This window comes from Coturnix japonica, chromosome 21, assembly GCF_054131305.1.
Source record: "Coturnix japonica strain WE chromosome 21, WE-NBRP24, whole genome shotgun sequence".
NCBI lineage: Eukaryota > Metazoa > Chordata > Aves > Galliformes > Phasianidae > Coturnix > Coturnix japonica.
Genome location: NC_140683.1, coordinates 6,619,921 through 6,638,425, shown reverse-complemented (window position 1 = coordinate 6,638,425; position 18,505 = coordinate 6,619,921). Strand labels below are relative to the sequence as shown.

Genomic DNA, 18,505 nt, shown 5'->3' with positions numbered 1-18,505 from the left:
GTCTGCAGACTTAACAAGGACAAGCAAATGGAAACACTTCGATGGCATCTTGTTTGTATACAGAACCTGCCATTCCCAGGGGCCACAAAGGAATAAAGAAAAGGAACAGCCTTACCGTATCCAGCAGCTAGGAGGAGCAACAGCTGCTTGGATCTGCTCCTGCCTGGGATAACTAGGAAATAAAACAGCAAATCAGATGGGCTGGGAGCCTCAGCCTCGCTGGGACAGGAGCTGGTGAGTCCATCCTTCCCTGGCATCGAGGATTGAATGAGAATAGGAACTGGATGAACTCAACTGCTGTTGAGTCTTTGGTCTGCGCTGCTGTAAACCAGCCTGAATGATGCAAGCCATGGCTGAGGGTTTATAGATGTAGAGCAAACGTTTGAAGAAAAAGCGTAATATAATAGTAATTCAATTAATTCTAGGAAGCCTTAGAGCACAAGACATTTCTGCAGATACAAACCTTATACCAGGGTTGTGAGCCCTCTGCAGTGGTTATTTTCTATTTGACAGGATTCTTAATTAGTGGAAGAATGAAGCACACAGCAGGGTTCCTGCATTCGGTTGTAATTAATCTTGGGAAGAGGAAGCAGGGGGTTGAATTTGACTCTCATGTCTGGGGGAAATTCACTCAGCTCTCTGGAAGAGGTCAGAAATCAGAGTGGGCAGCAGAACGGATCCTGCACAGAGCTGTGCACTGAGCTTCAACCTGGCAAAACCTGTTTGCTGATTTCTACCTCACCAACCTCACCCTACTCACTGCCATCTGCCGTGGGTCTAATTCCACCAGTGAAACCAGTTCTGATTTATACATGGGCAAGTGAAAAGCGCCGTGGGACACTTCTAGAATGGCACAGGAATTTGTCACTTCATGACAAGGCTTTTGTGGCCTCCCCACAAACCAAGCTGTGTTGGTGACACTCTTTTCTGTGATGGGAACAGGTGGTGGCTTTTCACTGTTTAGATTATACAAAGAAGCCCATTCCCAGTGCAGTCCTGTGCCATAAGACTGGACAAAGCTCCATGGAGCTGCCTCAGCATGCTGGAGAAGCCATCAGTTTGCAGGAGCCGCAGCGTACACACATGATAATGAATGTGGAATTGTCTTTCATTTGCTTACTGCGTCCTTTTGATCTCCACAACAGGTTGCACGAGCGTTTTCTTTAATTGGCACATCAATTCCCTTGGCCTTGGATTGTTGCCTTGGAGATACACCAGAGACCTTGGGAGAACTGCTTATTACAGCAGCAGGTGTGCATAGCGCTGACCTGGACAAGTCTGTGAGTCACCTGCCAGTGGCTTGGGTTGTAGGTGGCTGCATGAGTCACTGAAAGCAAGGGGATCCCACAGTGCCCAGCCTCTGAAGGGCAACTAATAATGCTGTTGGGTGTTTGTTGTTATGGCTCATCAATACTGTGCAGTGGGAGGTCAGTAGTGCAGGGAGGAAGGTGAGCTCCTCTGTAAGGAGTGAAGTTAGAGGGCACTGATAACACCAAAATGTGATGGGGAAGGTGAGAAGAGATGCCAAAGCAGTGAGATATTTTGATATAGAGAGATAGAGGGGATCCAACAGCCAGGCAATGAGTTTGGTGCATCTCTGGGTAGCTCAGCTCCTGGCAACTTCAGTAGCTGTGCAGATGAACCGTAGGAACAACACATATGGTCCTGAAAATGGTTCCTGCATTTCTTCCCTCTGTATCACTCTCAGTGTGTTTGAGATCTGACATCTCTCATGATCAGCACACTGGATCAAAGGGTGAACTTGGAATAAGTCAGTTCCTCTGGGCAAGAGCCAAGGTGTTTATTCCATATATATATTGATATACCCACACACACATGTGTATAACACGTATTTAAGGGGGTGATCCAGTATTCCTTCATGATATTTGCAGGCTTGGTTGTCCAAGATATCTCCAAGATGGCTCAAACTGAGGAGAGGTTTGAAACTTTAGTGTCAGCTTTGAGGTGAAGCACCTGTATTTAGCAGCTGTAAATCCACAGCTGGTGCATCAGAGCATGCAATGGGGAGAGATGAATATAACCGGGGGAGGTTCAGGTGTTAGAAGAGTGTTAGAGGACAGGGATGGAGAAATAAAGGGAGAAATGGAATCTGAGATGACAACTCACAAGGTTTAAGATGCCTTGAACAGAGAACTGTGTTTCATGACGACTCCTACAGCATTTTCAGAGCAAACCAGGGATGCTGTTCACACTGTGCTGCCCTCAAGGCTGAGGTGGGACCGTTGGCCTCACGAGGCCGCTTGTTCCCGTCTCGCTCCACTGAGGCGGAGGCTCGGCTCCTTTCTCCCCTCCTCCTCCGCCATCTTGGCTCGGCCCTCAGCCGCCGTTCCGGCGGAGCTCTGCAGGCGGCGCTGTGAGGAGGGAGGCGGCGGGTTCCCCCCGCGCGGGATTGACAGGCCGGGCCGGGGGAGGAGGAGGAGGGAGAGGAGGGAGCGGCAGCGAGAACCCGTATCGCCCCGCATCCCCCCGCGCAATCCGCCGCCATCCGCCTCGCCCCGCGTCCATCACTGCTCCATACCCGGCTCCTCAGGCGCTCCCGGCTCCCAGCCACCCCCGCAGGTGGGTATCGGGGGCCGGAGGCGGCGGCGGCCGTGGATGTTCGGGGCGGTGAGTGGGACCGGGGGGGTGGAGGAGAAGGAGGAGGAGGAGGGAGGGGAGGGTGAGGGAAGGTGGGACGAGGCAGCGTTAAAATGGAGCCGGGGCCCAGCGGCTGCGGCACCCTGGGCCTGGAGCCGCTTCATTGTCCTCGAGCCGCCCCCGCTGTGAGGCTGCGGGGCCTGGCCGGGCCGTGGGGCTGCTTAGGCCGCGGGGCTGGGGGCTGCCCGAGCTGGGGGGAGGCCGTGAGGATGGCGGCTGGTTTGGTTCATCGGGTGTGACACAAAGATATTTTCGTCGCGCTGTTGTGTTCGTCTCGACAAAACAAGGAGGGGGAGGCTGCGATGGGGGGGCATCCAGAAGGCTCTGGGTTGTTTTGTTGTGGTGCGGGAGACTGTGAAAGGGTTATTGGGAGAGCTGAAATGCTGCTTGGTGAGAAGGGGGATGGGGGGTTTGGAATGAGAGAGTTGGTGCTGGTGCTCGGGGAGTTGTGGGTGGGTTTGTAAAGGTGCTTTGGGTACTTGGAGCGAGGCTGCTGTGGGGTGGCTCTGAGATGGGCCCTGGGTGCGTTCAGAGCCGTGCAGGGTTTGTTCAGCAGCTGTGGATGTGAGCAAGCGTAATATGCGCTTTTTGTATCAATACCGACAAACCTCTTCGTCTGTGGAATCAAACCTGACCAGGTCTGGGAGTTGTGGGTCTCCTTAGGAAAGTTGCTTTGATTTGCTCTGCGGGTTTCTTGTTGTTGTTTTTGTCCTGTGAACGTCAGAAGGGCTCGGATGGTCTGATCGGGGTGGGCTTGTTGAACATTCATGTCTTTGTCAGTGGTATTGGGGATGATAACGTGATAAAGAAATGCTCAGGACCTGAGAAATTCTGTTTCTAGAAATGGGTGGTGAGTGCAAGCAGGTTGCAGTTTTGCATCATCAGCTGCAATAAGTCCAGAAGGAAGAAATCCCACTTGTTCCAGGACTGAATCAAGGCTTATGTGGAATGCTTTGTCTTGTCTTAGCACTTACCTTGTTGAGATACCTGCCCATGTTTTTCACCTGAATTGAAATACAGTAAGTGTGCCTCAGTTCCATCAGGAGTTCACCCAGGATCCTTCAGATCCTTGTGGGTCTATGGGTGATGCTCTTTCTCTCAGGGCTGTGGTGGAAGAGGTTCTTCCTAGCTAGCAGAATCTATTTTGGGGGCACGATAAACAACACCTCTCCCATCTGACCTCTTGGAAACTGCATTATATGGTGCTCACCACATACTTCGGATGGAGTTTCCCAAGCTGAAGTGGGAACAGTAAGGAAGCAGCCCATCCAAATGCAGGGAAATAGAGGCAGGATTTAAAAACGTCTTGGTTTTAATAAATCTTGACTAATGTTTCTAAAGGTTCCTAATAGAAGGTTTTAACTTCTACGGAGACATTGTAATAAAACCCTCTATTAAAGCTTTCTGTAGCGCCTAACTTCAAAGGCTCATTTACTCCAACAGCCTCTTAAAGGAAGGAATGGCGTTGTGTTTTGTTTGAGCCTCCCTTTTCTTCACTGTGTTCCTCCCGTGTTCTGCAAGCTGGCAACGATTGTGATGTTTCAGTATCACTCTTGCTTTCCTTGCTATTCATACCTTGTAAGTGGGTTTTGTTTTTCATGTGGCACTGACTCATTCTCCTAATAGGTCGATAATTTCTCAGCTCCTTATCACTAGTTTGTCACTTGGAACAGAAGAAATGCAGTCGGGTATCATCAGGCATTGAGGTGAAAGCGCTGCAAACAGGTAAAAGCTGGGGGACAAGCAGTTCTCTCCTTGTTAACAGAGAGGAGAACAAACCTGCTAGGAACTGTGTAGCTGTGAATCCTGTGTGCTTTGTGTTCTTCTTTGGAAGCACTGGAGCTGTAACTCAGGTGGGCTGGAAGCTGGTGTGGTAGCACTGCAGCGCTCCTTGTCTGGCATTTGGTTTGTATGGAAGCTTGATGTGCTGTGGGCTCTGTGAGGACAGGGGGATGTTTGGGGGTGTTAAGAGGTGTGTGCCCCATTCTGAATGGGGTCACAGTATGTGTTCAGTGCCTGGTACTGAGCACCTACATTGAGCTGGAAGGGATGAGAGCTCTCTGTTGCATCTTTCTGAATTAGAATCTAGATTGGAAAACGCATTCCAAGATCATGGAGTCCAACCATCTAAAGGGACCGTAGGTGTTAATTTATGGAGGACTATTGGAAGCACTTTTGGTTGCAGTGGAAGAAGTAATGGCAGGATTTGGAATAGGCAAAAGTGAAAGAGGAGGCCAGACTAAAGTATGGAGGCTTAAAAAGGAAACACAAGGGCAAGCAACTGAGGGCTTGCTTAATGGTATGCTTGGATATGGCCAAAAAGACTATGCTATTGCAGTGCAGTACTTGAAATGCACAGAGGGCTTGGGTTAGGTGCTGGGAGCATCCTTGATAGCCTTTGAAGTTCAGGTGAGTGGCACAAAGAGGAGCAGAATGCGGTGTTCACACAGATGGCATCCTATTGGAAGGGGTTTAGTGGAAGAGTCCTTCCTGGGTTGCTGTTTAGATGTTTTAGACACCACACTTGCTGTTAATGGTGCTGCATTGAGCCAAGCAGGTTTGAGGAGCTCGTGTTGGGACTTCACCTCCCACAGGCACTTTTTGTGTGGGAATATAGTGGTATTTTTTTGGAAGCGTTCTGCAGTGGGGTGGGTTCTTCAGCTGTTCCTACCTGTGTGTGGGCTGGGAGCCCTGTACAAAAGCCTTGTGTGCTCTTGTTCAGAGTTTGGAGTGGGCTGCAAAGCCGGCAGGGGAGTAGGGGCATGCTCAAGAAATGTTTCTTAATGGTTGAAATAGTACAGAGTATGGTTTTATCTTCTTAAATAACCCAAGAATTGAGCTCCCACCTAGCAACCAAAACTTTATGGCCAATTATTTAGGAGTGCTTTCATGAGATTCAAGTTTTACTACCGTGTTAGTGCTCTGCATCTGAGCACAATGTTGCTTCTGGTGATGGCTGTGATCCTGCTGTAGTAAAAGCAATGTATGGAGTTGGCAGTGTTCTCCCAGCACAGCCTGCACCTCCAGAGTTCCCCTGGCCCAGGACTTTGTGTTGCTCCTTGCTGTGCTCATGAGTGATTTAGAGAGTGCTTTCCAGCCCCACAAAGTCAGTCGGAGGGTCTGTTTCTTGCTCTGCCACTCAGCAGAGCTGCATAGTTCTGTGGTGTCACTTTTCACTCTGGACAACAAGAGATGACACCTTGCTAGTTATGCACTGAAAATATCTGTGTGAATTAAAGCATCTATGAGACGCTTCTGCTTCCTGTCCAGCTCAGCATAGTCCAGATGTTCTGTGCATGGTCTGAATGGCATTGTTGTCCATTGAGCCTTGCAGCCTCACCCTGCTTCAGAGTACTGAGTAAAACTGCACGTATCGTTGCAGTTTTTTCCCCACTTTGTACCTGTGTCCTTTTCCCAGCAGATTCTTTTTAGCATTCTCAGCATTCATCTGTAGTGCAAATGGCTCCTATGAATAGGAGTCCTGGAAGAAGGGTTGCTATGAAATGCTGCATTGCCCTGGTATTGTTAAAACCAGAGAACCTCAAGGAATACTTTCTTGGAAGCTTCAGTATCTGCAGTGTAAGTGAACTGCAGGCTTGTCTGAACCGCTTGTAATCTTATTAATGGTTTGAACCCGCTGTGTCAGTCTTGATGGCTGTGGGAAGTGGGTGAAATCTGATAGAGAAAGATCTATTCAGCCTTTGCCAGGGCAGCTCTGTGCCCTGCAGCGTGGTCATGGTGCCTGCCATAGAAGCTATGTCAGCACACGGGGAAGGAATGGTTCTGGACAGACTGGCTCAGCTGGGGCTTGTGGGAGCCTTTCCGTAATGTGAACTGAAGGATTGGTGTTTACTGCTTATGGTTTGATAGCATTGCGTTTTGTCTTTAGCCTTTGTGAAGATCACCTTCTGTACTAAACCTGAGTGGGAGATGAGGCTGTCAAGTCAGCAGCTGGTCTGGAAGTGTAGTGAGGAGCTCCCAAAGCTTAGGTCAGGGGGAGGGAGGCGTGCTGGCACAAGGTGAGCTCCCACCTCCCTATTACAGCACGATCCTTCCTGAGGCAGGGGAAGACAGAACTGCTTACTCAACAACTGATGGCCTTTATGTGGAAGGAGCTTTCTTTGTTTCTGAAAAAAACATTGTAACCCTGAAGACTGGCAGCTTTGCTCTCCTTCCAGCTCCTGAATCTGTGACATCTCCAGTCTCATTAGCTATAAAACCTGTGTTTGCGTAGAGGTGCAGTAAATTCCTGAGCATGGGACCAGATGAAGGATTTGTGAAATGCTCTTTGCAACTTCACTGGAAGGATGTGTGTGTGGTTGCTCCTTTGAAGGCATCTGTTCCCTGGCAGCAGCCTGGATTGCAGCCCTTTGGCTTGTCCCTTGCCCTGGTTGTATCAGGCTCTTCAAGGGTGAGCTGAGGGGGCAGGCCATGTGTTTCACATCTTGCTGTGTCTCACTTCAGATACATGAGTATTCTTGATGTGACTAGTGAAAGCCTGTTTGGTAAGAGTTTGAGGACTCCGTATGCAAGACAGAGATAGTTTTACAGCCTTAAAATGCAGTGATTGGGTTTGGTTGTTAGCAGTGGAAGTGTGTTTGCCAGCTTGGAGCCAGATGTGGTGAGTTCAGCTGTCAGTCAGAAAGACTTCATGCAATGACCTCAGAACTTACATGGGTGATTTCTCTACCCTATAGGGTCTCTTCCACTGAAGGAAACACCATTCTAGACATTCCAGGTGCTGCTGCAATATATTCCTTCCTGTTTTGACTATTTTTAATTTTTTTTTTCTTTTTGACACTTTGCTCCTTCATGATTTTACTCAAGAACTGCTTTCTGTAAGTCTTAGCAGCTCAGGTTTGCATGGCTTCTGCATGCAGAACAGGGTCAAGGATGTGCCGAGAGGCAGGGACAGACACCTGAGCTCTGGGACCTATGGCACTGCCTGCAGTGTTACTTGAGCAACTGCTGTTTCCCTGCCTTGGTTACTTGTAAAATAGAACTGATGATGTTTGCTTTGGAACCCCCTAAGGAGATCTGGACTAGTTACTCACAGTCTGTTGCTGTTCAGGTACCTGAATGCTCAGCTTACCTTAAGAGTTCAGCTGAATCCTGCCAGGAGGCTTTTAAACAGGTTTTACTAACAGAGCATTATGGTAGTGCTTTCTGTTTGTATCAACGTTGCTGGTTTGTGATAGTCCTCCTTACTTTAAGTGTTGATGGAACGGAACATTGTATCTTTGTACTTAACCTGAACGTTCAGCTCTCAGAGGAATCAGAGCAGAGTGAAGTGAAAGGCAGAACCACTTCAGGTATATTATGGTTGGAGTGTTTCAGCTCTGAGCTGAGGTCTGTATTGGGACCAGTCTCCTCAAACATCTTTATGGCCTGGATGAGAGGGCAAAGAGTGCGATGCTGCTAACAGGCAGTGCTTCCAGGATGCTCCACTTCAGATCAATTTCTTGTTCTGAAAGGTATGAAAGCCCTCCAGTGCTTCTTCTTGGGTTAAAGATACAGTTATTCCTTTGTGACAGACTGGCGTTTAGGGGTTGATTCCTTCATTGTTGCATGATGGGGTAGTTGGGTAGAAAAAACGTGGCTTTGGTGCTGCTAGGAAAGGAGTTACTGGAGTTCAGGGGCCCTCCTCAGGGTGCAGCATTGTCTGTCCAGAGCGAGTTAATGTTTCTTTGTAAATACAGTTGAGCTCTTCTCCAGGCTCCAGTCTGCATTATGTTTCACAGTAAGTTACAAGTCCATGCTTTTTGGATGTCTCTCTCTGCTCCTTGCTTGTTCAGCGCTGGAAAAGCTGTTTAGCAGAGAGGTGAGGCATTTGTAGCTCACAGGCCAAACCTGGGGCTGCCCAATGCTTCAGTACTAGGAGCTGTGATTGCTGACCTGTTGGTATGTTTATGAGTGGGGCAGCAGGTGAACCTGGTGGAGACAGCTGAAAAAAAATGAGGTCAGATCATTTTATAGAGCATGCCCTCTGTGCTCCGTCAGGTTTTAGCTCTGCATAGAGACCATAATACCCTGGGCTGAATCCTTTGTTGTCCAGAAGACTTGCCTCTCATCTCTGTGCTCCTGCTGCATGTCTCAAAGTCAGGCTTGGCTCTGAGGTGTGATGGGCAGGCTGACCAGCAGGCAGGTCTGTTGGCAGACAGCCTCTGACAGCATTACTCAGCTAGCAGCATACCTCTGCAATCAATCATGGAAGATGGAATCCTGGTCTCTCATTTTTTTACAGGGAGAGAAGATTCGCAGGAGACAATGCAGAGAGCAGCTGGAATTGTTTAGAATTAAAAGGATTGCAAGGAGAGTCCCCCCTGGTGAATCATGAGCCCTGTTTGCTAAGGGTTTTCCATCTCTCTGCACTGCAGAATGCTGGCTTGTTTCTCTCATCTGGCAGGATTTTTTTCTTTTTTTTCAGACTTTTGAACAAATCTTAACAGCTTTTCCTGGGCAGTGCGACAGACTGACAGAGAGGCTTCTTGTGGCCTGGGCTTTTGGTACAGCCTGTCTGCTGCACAGCTCTACTGTGCAGATCCTATTGACTTCATATTCAGATGCTGATATTCTCCTGATGGTTTCCCCCTTGCTCTTGGAAATTGCTTGCTCATCTGGTCCCTTTCCTATCAGTGCTCATCCCTGCCTGGACCAAGGAGGTCTCCTACAGGACAAAAGTGCATCTGGCCCCAATCCCTGGAGCAGCTGGTTGTGCTGTTTGACCAAAGCTCTTTGAATGGCAGCCAGTGGCATCTTTCATTGCTGAGGCAGGTGGTGGCTGTTCCATGGGTAGGTGGTTCTTGATGGGGCATGTTCCAGGAGCAGTGGATCTCCCTGTTGGCAGATAAGCATTAAGCTCTGAGGGTTAGTAGCAAAAAAAAGACTGTGTGTATTTAAGGACAAGTGAACACTGCTGATCTGTAAAACTATACTATGATTTTGAGAAGGTCTCACGTTACAGGTAATGTTAGTAACCACAGTAGACTTCAGTTTAACATCAACTCTAAGCAGCTTCTCATTTCTGGAAGTACAATTCAACTCTTTCAACCTGTGAATTTGAAAATTTATGGTCAAGAGTCTTCCTGATCTGAAGAAAAGCCTTTTCAGCATGAACCTCCATCCTGTTGCTTTGTTTTGTGTTTGTGTCTGCTGCTGTTTAAGGAGCAAGGAGTGTGAGTCTACAACAAAGAATCTGCATTGGTCCATGGCTTTGCCCAAGTGATTGTGCTTGGTGGTTTGTGAGGAGCTGGAGTGGTTCCTTCTAGTGTGTGTGTGTGTGTGTGTGTGTGTTACCTTTGATCAATCTGTTTGCCCTTTTCAATTAAGGCTGGCTGGCTTCCAGGTATTTGAGCTCCATTGAAGTCTTGTGAATAAAAACTCTAGCAGCCCTGCCTCCTTCCTACAGGAATTTACAAAGAGCTTTGTAGACAATCCTGTTTGTCAGGGGTATTTCCCTTTGGCTGTGTTTTCAGCTCAGAGGTTTCCACTTGTTAACCAGTGCCAATAGCTCCAGCTTTTCACAGGGCTCTTTTTGCAGGGCCATGTACCTGTGTATGGTGGATCCCTGCTGCAGATCCAGGACATAAATGCTGCCTGGATAAAAATGTATCCCATTAAAATGGAGTGTAGACAGTGTCAGTACCCGCAGATGAGATCCAGGGTAGCACGATGAGGACATGAAGACACAGAGATAGAGGAGCTCTCTGTCCAGAAAGTAATTTTGGCATGTTATTTGTACCCTGGGGCTTCTGTTGTAACCTGTCACGCTGCAGTGTGCTCAGGTTCCTCTGAGATGCTCAGTATTTCACACTCTGGTGCTGTCCCTGGATATTGCTAGTCCTGAGATTGGAAAGAGCTAAGCTGGGTGCTAATGCTGATAGCAAACCTTCCCCCAGAGACATCTATAAACCCAGAGAGACACCTTGCAGAAATGTAGGTGATGGATTTTTAGTTCTCCGTAACAGAGAATAATGCTTTCTTCAGGGTCAACGATCGGTCGTGGAGCACAGGTCAGAGGCTGTCAGTTTTCACATGTCAGCATCAGCCTTCTGCTTCTGACTCCCCTAATAATGATGCGAGCTGTCAGTTTAGGTCTCAATTAACTTGATTTTTCTCAGAAACTGCTTTGCTCTGCAAGACTGGAAGGCTTTAACAATCTCTGCTTGGATTCCCTGTCAGGCTGTGTGTTGGGAAAATAGGGCAGTATCATGATGGCCTTTGGAGGCTCAGTGTGTGACACAGTGCCAGGTGACTCGGGGACAGCTCTGTCCTGCAGGTGCCCAGCACTGCTGTAACCTTTTTGCATGCAGAAATCCCTCATTTCCCCATGGATTCATGTTTCCCTTTGCAGTTCACGCTGTTATGTTGTGCACAAACAGAGCTGCACTTCACATTTTCAGCTTCAAAGCATTGAAGGAGTTCAAAGTAGTCATGAATTTTACTTATCCAGACAACAGTTCTGGCTGTCCCGGAGTGTTTGACTAGAGGTTCTTTCCCAGCATGACCCCAGCTCCTCTGCATTGAAGTGCTTGTTTATTCCTCCTGCATCCTTCTGATGATATCAGATGTAATCAGGAGGCAGCTGAGACCCAGTTACATAACTTGTTGTCAGGGTTTCTCTTTGGCAGTGTTACCCGTATGCTGTTTGCATGCTGACTTTCAGGAACTTGGGACCTTTCTAATTCCTGAACTGGATGTGATAGCTGTTGTTTTATTCTCATGCCTAATAATTTGATCTCGTTTGTAGTTTTCTGAACCTTAAAATGGATGTTACTGCTTGGGATTTGTAAGGCTGATGCAGGGTTGGTGGGGTCCAGGCCAGCTCTCACCTTGGGGCTCAGTACGTACCTGCAGGTGAGGTGGCTGTGGGATAGTGCATGGTTCCCCCTGCTATTCTGCCTGCGACCCTGCTGGTTTGAACAGGGTATTGCTCAGTGCAGCATCTGCTTTCCTGCTAAGTCTGCTCTAAACAGCGTTCTTCTCTTTTTTTATTTATCCCACTGATAAAATGTGGTGGAAATAGGGAAATGAGTTTTCTTTGGTGTATGGTAATCGCTCGAGCAAAGATGCAACCAGACTGGAGCCAAAGATCCATTTGCTGCTATGCAGGAGAAGGTTTTTTGGGGATGCTGGTCAGCACTGCTGCCTCTGCAGGCATTCACACTGCAGCCCAGAGCAGCAGCCTGGCTGTGAGGGATGCGTGGAGGAGCCTGGTGGTGCTTCTGAGTGTTGTGTGGATGCTATTAGAGTGACAGAAAGTGCTTCTCTATCTCTCCACTTGCTGCCTTGCACACCAGATCACTTTGCTCCTGGTTTAAATCCTTGCGCTGCAGGGCATTCACTGCAAGGTGCCAGGTTTATTGGTTTGAAACTTGCTCCCTGGCCTCAATCTTTAGGTAGGTTTTACTTGGCTCTCTGCAGGTTTGCAGTACATTCTCAAACTGACTCTCCAGCTTGGCTGTGGAAGGTGCTTATTTTGTTCATAATGCCATGGACTAATCCTCTTACCCAGAAATGGTGTTTGATAAGGCAGTACTGGGAGAAGCTATAGCCTCTGGTCAGAGATGGTCTCTTTCAGAATGCTGAATGATTTCTGGCTGTGTTGGGAGCGTGATTGCAGCTGAATGAGTTTCAGAAAGGGTGAAGGGTGGGTAGGTCTGATATATAACAGTGTTTTGTTACTCCAGAACACAGTGGGAAACTGTAAGATAGGACCTGGCAGATGGTATAATACAACTGCCAGCAGTGTTAGGCTTAAAATGGAGATTTTTACGAGAAGAAATCTGGAAATCTAAATGACATGTGAAAAGGTTAGATTAAGCTTCTAGGTTTGTGGAAAAGTGAGAACAGGGAATTATAAATACAATACCTAAAAGAAACATCCATTGAAAGTAAGCAAGGCTTCATTTGCTGAGATGTATGTTTGTCAATGGAACTTGTATTCAGCTTTGTCCTAGGCTCCAAGAGCCCAAAAAAGAAAGCAGACTTGAGTGAATGCTATGAATCACAGTGCATTGTGCAGGCAGGAATCAGAGTGAGAAATTAGCAAGCCATACCTATTGTGAAAAGCACATTTATAGCTAAAAGTGGTACTTGGAGGTGCCAGCAACAGAACATACAGTGTATTTCTTATGAAATGTTTTCAGGGTTTGTAGTTGAACCTGTTCTATTCACTCCTCAGCTCTCTCTTGTAGCCAACAGATAGGGAAAAGGAATTAGAGGAAATAATTCTGTTACCTTCAGTAAGTGCTGTCTTAGATGTAACAAGCCCAGCTACCAGGAGTTCAGCAGGAAACCCAATGATACATTCCAGTGTTGGAAAGGATACCGTACTTACTTTCTTATTGAGGAGTCATTGTGTGTAGCTGCTTATTGTAAAGATTCATTCTTTTAAGCAAGGACCAAGTTGACCTCACTCCTTGTATGCTCATACTTAAAGGAGTTCAGTTCTGTAAGTGCTGGAGTTGGCAGAAGAAAATAAAAAAAGATGCCATGAGAAATGTGTTCCTGCAGTTATTTTAATGTAGTTTATGAATCATAAATCCCACAAGCTTTTTGCAGCTGGGAGGGGGAGAACAGTGATGGTAGTGAAACCCAGTATCCAGTGTGCTGTTCTAACAGTCGCACATGTTTGCTTTTTACGTAATCATGGCAAGGTAATCTGATGGCATTTTCCTGCTTCTCTTTCATTAAAAGGCAGATTGGGAGCGGCGCAGAGAAATTTCCTTACTAGATGACATTTCATCGCAATGTCCGATCGTTTGGGGCAAATAACCAAGGGAAAGGATGGGAAAAGCAAGTACTCGACTCTCAGCCTGTTTGATAAGTATAAAGGAAAGTCAATAGAAGCTATCAGAACTACAGGTAAGGAATGCCTTCAGAAATCTTCTGCGATTCTCTAAGTGCTGTTGCAGAGCTAGTTAGGTTGGATAGGATGCCTAAATGGGAGGAAGCAGGGTTACTCAACTGTTGATATCTGGACTTGAAGGAAAATGATTGGTTTTGCTACTGAGCTGCTATTATTTTAGAGTCGTGGAGGAATTCTAGCAAAGCACCTGGAGGACAGTGGGCCTTTTCATTTTTCATTCATTCTTGTGTTCCCTTCTCACTAGTTATTCCTAGACATGGCTTACAGAGTCTTGGAAAAGTTGCTGCTGCTCGGCGCATGCCACCTCCTGCAAACTTGCCTAGCTTGAAGTCTGAGAACAAAGGAAACGACCCCAACGTCATTATAGTACCCAAAGACGGTACAGGATGGGCAAACAAGCAGGATCAATCAGACCAAAAGAGGTAGGCAGAACTGCTTTTTGCTATTGTCAGGTAAATGGCAGCAGCAATTCTGCACTGATGTGCTGTGTTGAACCTTGGAAAGATCGGTTCTGTTCTTCAGGCCAGTGCAAAACCAAAAGTAGCATGATATTTAGCAGCTGTTATATATTGCCAGAGTTGCTTGTTGTTTTGCCTTTCTTTCTGTTTGATCTCACCTCTGCTGTTCTTTCCCAGTTCCAGTGCGACGGCTGCACAGCTGCAGGAGTCGCTGCTGCAGCAGGGTTTGCAGAAATCTGTCTCCAATTTACAGAAGCCGACACAGTCAATCGCTCAGGAGGTAGGCACAAGTGGTCTCTGTCACTGTTTCCTTTGTGCCCAGTCAGCTTGAGGGCTTCCTTTAATTGTCTGTTGCCACCTGCAAGTAAGAATTGTCAGACTATAGCGTACAGAACAGCTGCTGTGTAATCAATTCTTCTGCAATTGACTCTTGACTTCAAGTTGCTGTGCCTCAGGAATAAAGTGTTGCAGTTACAGTGCAACTTTGTGCACATTACCTCTATACCTTTCAAGTGTATGGGGAAAGTCTAGTTTCAATCTAGAAAGAATGGCTGGAATGCGGGATGGCTGGTTAGCACTTGTAAACTATTTTTCTTTGGGTCTAATTCAAGTGTCGCTTGGTGACAACAGATCCAGCTCTTGTTCCCAGCCTGATGAGACTTGATAAGAAGAGATGTGGTCATGTGGGAGAAGTAGCCAGTGTCAGGACCTGAAAAAACTACTGGCAAGTAAGAAAGTTTTCTCAGAGAGTGCAAGGACCTGTCCCCATGTGCTGTGGATTTCATGCTTCCAGTTCTAGCCCTAGCGGTTCAGGAAAATTAGGGCAAGTTGTGATTTGAAAAGAGTAGTTAATGCATGAGAAACAGAATAGCCTTCAAGCTGAGGTATAGCATGGAACAAATCTAGAAGATTAAGATGTCCAGTTTGGGAAAATGCAACAGAACAAAGAGAAAGATTTATTGGAGGTAGGAAAGGAAAAAGAATGGTTTGAGAAAATAAAGCTCAGCTTCAGTTGGTGAAGCTGAGAAGAGTATAAAGGCAGGGCAGAAGAGTATTTTCACTGTAGCATCACATAACGCACTGGAGTGGGGTGCAGTTAACTTAAGGCCCAGCAACAAATGGGACGCCTATGGTAGCCAGTGATACCTGGACTGTAACAAGAACTACCCAGGAAACGAGGAGTAATTAACTGATCTTTGGGCATTTTCTTGTTTGTTTTGGTTTTGTTGTGACTTTATTGTATTTTCAGAGTACAAATTCAGTGCCAGGTGGACCAAAGTCATGGGCACAGCTGAATGGAAAGCCAGCAGGACTAGAAGGTGGTGAGTATGATGAACAGAAAGAGAGCTGGATACATGCTTCTCTCAGGCATGAGTTGGGGTGGACTCCATTTCTTTCTGCCCTCCCTGTCTAGACTGGTGCCTAATGGCACACAGCTGTGTTGGTTACAGTGCAGTATGGCCACATGAATCCTGTTTTGAATCTGCATGGATGGAATGATGCAACTGCATTAATTGATGTCTCTCAAGCACAAGACACAGCTTGGGCAGAGCATGTCTTATTGTTGCTCTGAACCAGAGTGCCAGTGTCATCTTCCTCAGCCTAGAGCGGTTTTTAAATAGAAGCAGAAGAGAGTGGAGGAGAAAAGGGTTTGGATTAGAAGAAAATGGGACATCAGAGACTGAAAATTATGTTTTCATGGCTGGTAGCATGGGGAGTGTGGCTTAGTGAGGTGGTTGGAATAAGCCTGTGATGGTTAATGTTTGGGGGAGGCTGTATGCGTTGTCCTTGGGTGAAGGGTCCATGGTGGAAATGACATTCCACCTGCTGCAGGATGCCCTTGCTTCCACCTCAGCTGATGCCTGATGTCTCTCTTGGTAACTGTGCAGCTTACCACTTCTGCTTGACTAAGGATCCTGGAACAGTGTTAACATAAACTGGGAGTTTAGTTGACTTCAGATACATTTATTTCCACATAGAAGGTAATTTCAAGTACTTAAACTTTGGTGAGATGGCTCAGTTCCAGAGTTTAATGTGGATAGACTGGAAGCCATGAGACACCAAATTAAACTGCAGAGATAGGTGGCTTTCTCTTTGCGAAGAACTGAGACATCCACAGATTGCAGTAATGGAGGGTACCAGCCTATCCTAAATTAAATGAGTTGCTTAGTGAGAGGGTGTTTATCAAAGGTGAAATGTTAAAACAGAAACTTATGCCTGCTTGAAGTTGATGGACAATGAAAAGGCTTTTTGGTTAATTGGTACGTTTTTTAGACTGTTGCTCTGCAGGGTTCCTTCCTGTGCAGTCCTCTTGAAATCCGATCTTCTAACAGTGCTCTTAAAGACTTTGAAAACTCTAGGCCACAGCCTTATCAGTGTGGAGTTCTCAGCCCAAGAAGAGTTGCATATGTGACTAAAGAGCAACTTAGAAGATGATTGAATTACAGAAGTATCAGAAATCTGGCTGAAAGAATTTGTCAGGCCACCCCATTCATGCACTTCTTTTCTGGCAGTGAACAATTACTTTTCTAGTAGTATTGACAGAGAAGTCTTTTGCTTTTGGCTCTTGTAGGTGTCATTGCTGTTAAATTTTCTCTCAGAGAGGGGTATATCCTAAACTAATGTGAACTAGTAAATTACAGATGAACTGCTCTGTGTCTGTTTCTTCCATATAAGGGACATTTTGAGGGAAAGAAAGAAAGACAATGAAACCATTACTGAAACAGGCTCCAGACTTTTCTCAGTGCGATACTGCCTAGGGTTATAGTGCAAATTGTTAATGCCTACCCATTAGCGGTCATTATATTTTGCAGCCCTACCCACAGGGATAAAACTAATACAGCCTGGGGATTGGGATGGAGGAGTTTGTCTTGAAGGACAGTTAAATGTTGTTAATGTTCTCATTGTTATTCTAGTTCAGTAGAATGCAGCAGAAAAGATGAACATGTGTCAGGTGATGTTACACTCAGCAATTGGCAGTTTCTTCTGTGAGAATCTTCAGGAGGGAGACTTTGTGCAGTGTGCAGATTCCAGAAAGTGCTAATGACTTAAGCCAGACTTCCTATCTTTGCCCTAAAGAGTCAATATTAGACTCTTTTGTTAGGTCTTCAGTAGTCACTGCTGATGCTTTTAGTGAGATAATTCTGAAGGAGGATTAGCCAAGTAACACAAAGAAACAGTTCTGAAAAAGAGGAATGTAAAAATGCAGACAGATTCTTTTTAGTCAGCGTTAACAAATTTCATAGAACTGCTGTTTTGTTTCCCAGTCGCTGCCAGATCTTCAGAAGAGAGAGAGCTTTCATTCTAGGGTGACTCAGCAAAACAATCTTCCAATGACAGAAGATGATCCTGGCCTGCTCTGGGTAGTGATCTGCATCTTAAAAACGCTGCAGCGAGGAGGAGAGCTGGGAAGTGGCATATTGCACTTAGTCCTTATCTGTGATCTTTCACCGACTCTATTGCCAGAAATCTTTAACAGTAGAGTGCCCCAGTGGAGTGAGATTTAAGTAGAAGTCTGAATAGAAATGTCAAATACTGGGAAAGAGAATATCATTTGTAAGCCTTGTGGAATTTGCATCTCTGCCTCAGTCTGAATTTTGTGCTGCACAGAAATAATTGAAAGCTGAGAAAGTTTACTCTGACTCTGATGAATCTGAGAGTTTAAATGAAAATCTCGAGACTGTGGAAGTATTTAGTGAAGACTAAATTGTGACTTGTAGAGTTGGTGGCAGCTTGTGAAAGGGTTTTGGATGTGATCGGAGGTGCAGGTATGGTAGTAAGTTGGGTTTAAATTTGCTGGGTGCACTGATTCTTGGGAAACGTGTTTTCAGGGTGATCTCATAAGGGAGTTGGAAGAGTGGAACGATCTGAGTCCCATGCTTATTTGTCTGACAGGTTCAAGGGCCTCAAGCCGACTGTTATCCTTCTCTCCCGAGGAATTTCCGACGCTGAAAGCAGCTGGCGAGCAGGACAAGGTTGGCAAAGAAAAGGGCGCCTTAGATCTGTCGTATGGGCCAGGACCAAGCCTCCGCCCCCAGAGTAAGTGGATGTGTATTTCTGCCTTACCCCAGCTCACAACTGGAATCCCATAGGTTTACTTTGGGCAGGGGGTTCCATTTCACTGTCCTGTCAGATATTCCATCCCTACTTTTGTCTTCTATAAGCTCCTATATATTGCTTAGCAAAGACTGTGGATTTGTATGTAAAGTTCATCATATTGGGTGCTGGAGTTGCATCTTCCAGTCTGCTAATACACGCTGCAATATACCAGAGTTTTTCATTAAAACTGCTGTGTATCAGAATAGGGGGAGGTTGACTTTGTTTTGTGACTTTTAATATAGTGATGCTGCAAAACAGGCATCTTCCCTCAGGGTAGGGGAGAGTTACAGGTGAAGTGAGCGTGTGGTTTAGTCCTGTCTTTGAGCACTTATGTTTGATCTGATTGCTTTTAATTTTGTGGAATGAGGACTGCAGAGATGGGTGAAGGAGTTCTGGTTGAAATTGAGCCTTATTGACAAAT

At 46.3% G+C, this 18,505-nt stretch overlaps 1 protein-coding gene and 1 long non-coding RNA gene across 25 annotated transcripts in view; one reads left to right on the top strand and one right to left on the bottom strand.

The window, feature by feature from the left end:
- Positions 1–1,771: 1,771 nt before the first annotated feature.
- On the bottom strand, positions 1,772–2,336 carry LOC146757455 (uncharacterized). The gene is made up of 2 exons (XR_014936286.1): positions 2,128–2,336; positions 1,772–1,928 (listed from the first exon to the last, which is right to left on the bottom strand). It is a non-coding gene; the product is annotated as an uncharacterized LOC146757455 (long non-coding RNA).
- An 89-nt stretch (positions 2,337–2,425) lies between these two features.
- Positions 2,426–18,505, top strand: part of PRRC2B (proline rich coiled-coil 2B) — a 43,754-nt gene continuing 27,674 nt past the window's right edge. For 12 of the 24 annotated variants that reach the window (XR_001558669.3, XR_001558668.3, XR_014936271.1 and 9 more), the window contains exons 1-6: positions 2,426–2,580; positions 13,357–13,524; positions 13,773–13,950; positions 14,164–14,266; positions 15,236–15,308; positions 17,881–18,024. Coding sequence is in view for 18 of the 24 variants with exons in the window: in XM_085521289.1 (XP_085377415.1) it covers positions 13,410–13,524; positions 13,773–13,950; positions 14,164–14,266; positions 15,236–15,308; positions 17,881–18,024 (613 nt within the window). In the remaining 6 variants the exon portion in view is untranslated. Of the gene's footprint in view, positions 2,629–2,697; positions 2,926–13,356; positions 13,525–13,772; positions 13,951–14,163; positions 14,267–14,616; positions 14,715–15,235; positions 15,309–17,880; positions 18,025–18,505 lie in introns of those variants that run through there. The other 12 variants (XM_085521287.1, XM_085521285.1, XM_085521284.1 and 9 more) reach the window with 6 other exon arrangements.